Below are 4,265 nucleotides of genomic sequence, written 5' to 3'. Positions count from 1 at the left end.
TCTCTCTCTCTCTCTCTCTCTCTCTCTGTCTGTCTCTCTCTCTCTCTGTCTGTCTGTCTCTCTCTCTCTCTGTCTCTCTCTCTGTCTCTCTCTCTCTTTGTCTCTCTCTCTCTTTGTCTCTCTCTCTCTTTCCCGCTCCCTCCCTTTCCTTCTCCCTCCCTAATAAAACCCACTTCTGAACCTCTTTTTGAGCAATGCTGATGATTACATACTGCCGCAGGATAATTTCCTTCCTCCTTTCTATAACCTGTCATGGGGGTGGGATCTAAAGCCTCAGAGAATGTCAAAGCCACAAGGAGGCATCCCTGCCATGCTCCTCCTCCCCAGCAATGGGTCTGTGCTTTCCCATTCTCCTCTTGGAGAACCTAGTCACTGACCACACCAAGGCAGGAACAGCTCTTAACTGATGGCTCTGATTAAGGCCCAGGCCCAGGCCATCCACCTGCCCAAAGGTGTGACCCTCCACATGGTTTAGAGCATAAGACTTCCCTGGATTGCAGCTTCCTTGTCTTTCTGTCCCTTTGACCCAGCATCCTGCCATTTCCCCTGACCTGACCCCGAGCTATTCCTGCTAGCATAGGTAAACATAATCACAGCTCCCATTTCTACGGTGCTTTGGGGCTTAGAAAGTACTTTCCCTTCAACAATCCTGCTAGGCAGGTAGTGAAAGTATTGTTACACAGCTAATCTTAGCTGACTTGAACCCAGATTTCCAGACTCTAATTACAGGAACTCTCTCCACTGCAGAATGCTGCCTAAACAAACGTGTGTGTGTGTGTGTGTGTGTGTTAGGAGAAGTGTTGAAGAGAGCCAAGAAATGGGCATTTTCTGTTCTCCTTCCTCACCCCAGAATGATCAGTCAGGGACTTCTTAGACACCGAATTCGTTTAGGCCCACTTTGCCTTGACAGATTGGAGGCATCTCCTTCCCCTTGGCCTGGCTCCTAAGACTGTCTGGATAACTTCTGGCTCTGTCATATCTGGGATTCAGCTTGTGGCTACTCTAACTGCCTGCCAGGACCCCATTGACAGTCTCTCCCTGGTGACCACAAACTTTAGAGTCATCTCTCTTGCCCAGGGAGGTGCCAGAGAATTCTTGTGCCTGGCCTCAGCCCTGACACTGACTACCAGAGGGTTCAGAAAATTTAGACTTTGAAATCCTCCGGTTCTAGTCTAACCCAACCATGAGACCCGGAAGGAAAGTGATTTGCTCTAGATGGCACAGCCCGTAAGAGACAACTCCATAGATCCTCTGACTTTGGTCTGGCTCTTTGGCAGCTCACCAATCAAGCCCCTATAGCTGGATGAGGGAACAATCAAAGCAATGTTAACAAATGCCAGTATGCCACAGAGTTAGTATGATCCGGTCAGGAGGGTAGATGGAACTCAGATGGCTGTATCACTCTCCCAAACCATTACCCTATCCTGCCAGGACATTGGTTAGCCCTTGCATTCTTTGCCAGCTCCCAGAATATCCTTTCCTCCCCACTGTGCACACACACACACACACACACACACACACACACTCCAATTTATGCCAATGTCCAGTCTTCTTGCCCAAAGCATTAAAGCTCAGTCTCCACATATCACCCCATACACCTTCCCCTGCTTCCCCACTGTGTGGGTACATCCTAGGGCATACCACTCCTCAAAGAGCCATCGGCAGGCATTTGCATGTGAGTGCCAAGGACCACGGAGGAGAAGCCTCTAGAAGGCAACATTCCAACAATACCCCCACAGACACCCAGGATTCAATCATATCCTTCTCCTCTTGGGGCAAAACATCACTTTTACTTTCACTTGGAGTGACTGAATAACCCTCCCTTCTCTGTCACTCTTTATCCACCATACAGCCCTACAGTCTCAGAGAAACGGAAAATGGGTGCACCCCAAGAAGCAGCCGCTTAGGACTAACTGGCATTGCTGAATCTCTTCAGTGCCTTCAGAGACAGCACAGGACCCTTTCACGTCCTGAGCAGAAGGGCCACATTCCCCAAGTTCCCCAGCTCTGCCCAACCTTGTTTTCCCCAGACCCACTCCAAATCTGAGCTCACCTCAGACATGCTAGGACACATGACTATCTATATCCCTTATAGATATTCACAGCACCTTCAAGTACATGCATTAACATATGCACCCGCTGTGACTGGCTCACACACGCACAGCCTGCTCATGTGCAGGCAGCTTTCCTGAACATATGCATATAGCTAGCCTCCCACACATGGGCATATCATATATTCAGGTCTTGCGCACACACCCCATACTAGCATGCCTTCACATGGACCCAACCTCCTCCCATATATAGGCACACACATTCAGTCAGCCCTCATGGATGCATCTATGCTTAGATTCAGACCCACACGACTATGTAGGAACATATCAGCACACCTTTACATATGTTTGCAGACTCACGCCGGCACATACACACATGTTCATATAGTCACACACATGTTCATATACTCAGCATATTCCCACACAATGCACATACAGATGCAAACCAGCACCCTTTCATGGATTCACACTAGATGCACACAGATGCACGGATACACAATCCCCTATATACATACACACCCAGCTTCCACAGCCTGACTAGCTGGAACCCAAATTCTGAATGGCTGGTACCTCTCTGTCTTGCAAACACTTCAGCCATGAGCAGAAGACAGAGGGTTAAGTGCTAACAGGTCAATGTGGTGCAGTGGAGTGAGCATCGGATTTACAGGCAGAGGAACAAGATTCAAATCCTGCTTTTCCTACTTAATACTTGTGTGACCTTGGGAAAGTCACTTTGTCTGGGGTGATCTGGTTTTTTCATCTATAAAATGGAAGCTTTGAACTAGACAGTCTCTAAGGTTCAAATCAGCTCCAAACCCTATGACCCAATGCAGATGTCGCCTAACCTACTTTAGGTTTACATTAGGGTTCCAGGCCCCCTGAGAGTACTGCCACTGGGACCCCCTATTCTCACAGCTGCTGAGACTGTGAAAATAAACTTCAGGAAAGTCTACCTGCCAACCTAGTCCCAGTCCCTTCCCATTCTGTCCCCTGCATGGACCAACTCTAGCCAACATTCATAAAACCAGGTTAAGCATCAGCAACTTGGTATTAACCAGGCATACCCAAGGACCTCTCTATCTTCCCTTACTTTGTCAGCTATTTAAGTTCACCCAGGACAGCTGGGCCACAGATCCCATGGGTCTGCCCCTCCCTATCCCTACAGACAGAAAGTGCTCAAAGATGCCTTCTAAGCACCACTCCCTACAACCTCCCTCCATCACCACAAGGCAACCAGGCTTTAACCCTGCACGGACCAGGCTAAATACTTAATAAATGCTTGTTTCCTTCCCTCCCTCCCTACTGCCAAGGCCCTCTGTGGTGCTAACTTTGGCTGGGAGGAGCTTGCTCAGAAAAGTTGGCCACTCTCCACAGTCCGGGCAGTATGGGCATACATGTGCATGCAGTCTAGTGCATCTATATGAGTTGTATGTGCATGAGTATACAAGGGCATGTTAAGTGTTTGCATGCATTCATAAGCAGGAGTGAGCTCAGTAAGCATGCATAGGTCATGTTCCTGGATAAGCACATACATATGTGTACACACACACACACACACACACACACACACACACACACACCTCCAATAATCCTCCAGTAAACCAACAGCTTTGATCAGACATCTTCTCTCTTTCCCACCTCGGGGGAAGAGATCAGCCTGATTTCCCCCCTTCCCTCACAAAGAAAACTTACTTGCCCAGTTCCTCAAAGAGCTGATATTCTTCAGTGAAGCGGGTGCAGGTAATTGTGGCCATGCTGCCCAGCAAGGCAAGGAGGCAAAAGCCAGGTGAGGAGAGCTATGGAGCTGGAGAGAAGAGCTGGGCTGGAAGGCAAGCGACAGCTCACAGCTCACTGATGCCACTCCTCTCCCGGGCTCCTCTGGGGGCTCCCAGCTGCTCGCTTCCCCGAGCAGAGGGAAATGAGGGAATGGGTTTGATTGGCAAGCTTGGAGATAATGATGAGGGCAATTTGTCTCCTCTAAGCCTCACAAGCCTTCGTCAGCATCCAGGTTCCTATGGCAACCACCTCTGAAACGCCCTGTTTCCGTTGCCCCAGCAACTGCCTCCCAAACACCTGCAGGCCACAGGGCCCAGGTCGGGGGCGGGGGAGGGGAAAGCAGCACCCAGAGAGAGGGAGGGGGAAAAGGAGAAAAAACTTACTCCCCAGATAAAATAAGTAAATAATCTCCCAACCCCACCCCGAACGCTGGGGTGA

At 49.5% G+C, this 4,265-nt stretch overlaps 1 protein-coding gene across 3 annotated transcripts in view; it reads right to left on the bottom strand.

Moving 5' to 3' along the window:
• Positions 1 to 4,058, bottom strand: part of CAMK2A (calcium/calmodulin dependent protein kinase II alpha) — a 90,332-nt gene extending 86,274 nt beyond the window's left edge. For 2 of the 3 annotated variants that reach the window (XR_011171243.1, XM_069102625.1), the window contains exon 1: positions 3,744 to 4,058. Coding sequence is in view for 2 of the 3 variants with exons in the window: in XM_069102625.1 (XP_068958726.1) it covers positions 3,744 to 3,805 (62 nt within the window). In the remaining variant the exon portion in view is untranslated. The remainder of the gene's footprint in view (positions 1 to 3,743) is intronic. The other variant, XM_069102627.1, reaches the window with a different exon arrangement.
• Between the last annotated feature and the right edge of the window lie 207 nt (positions 4,059 to 4,265).

This window comes from Petaurus breviceps, unplaced genomic scaffold, assembly GCF_028583685.1.
Source record: "Petaurus breviceps papuanus isolate PSGF00001 unplaced genomic scaffold, PetGlider_PUasm1.0 551, whole genome shotgun sequence".
NCBI lineage: Eukaryota > Metazoa > Chordata > Mammalia > Diprotodontia > Petauridae > Petaurus > Petaurus breviceps.
Note: the sequence above shows the minus strand (reverse complement) of the source record. Positions and strands in the feature narration are given on the sequence as shown.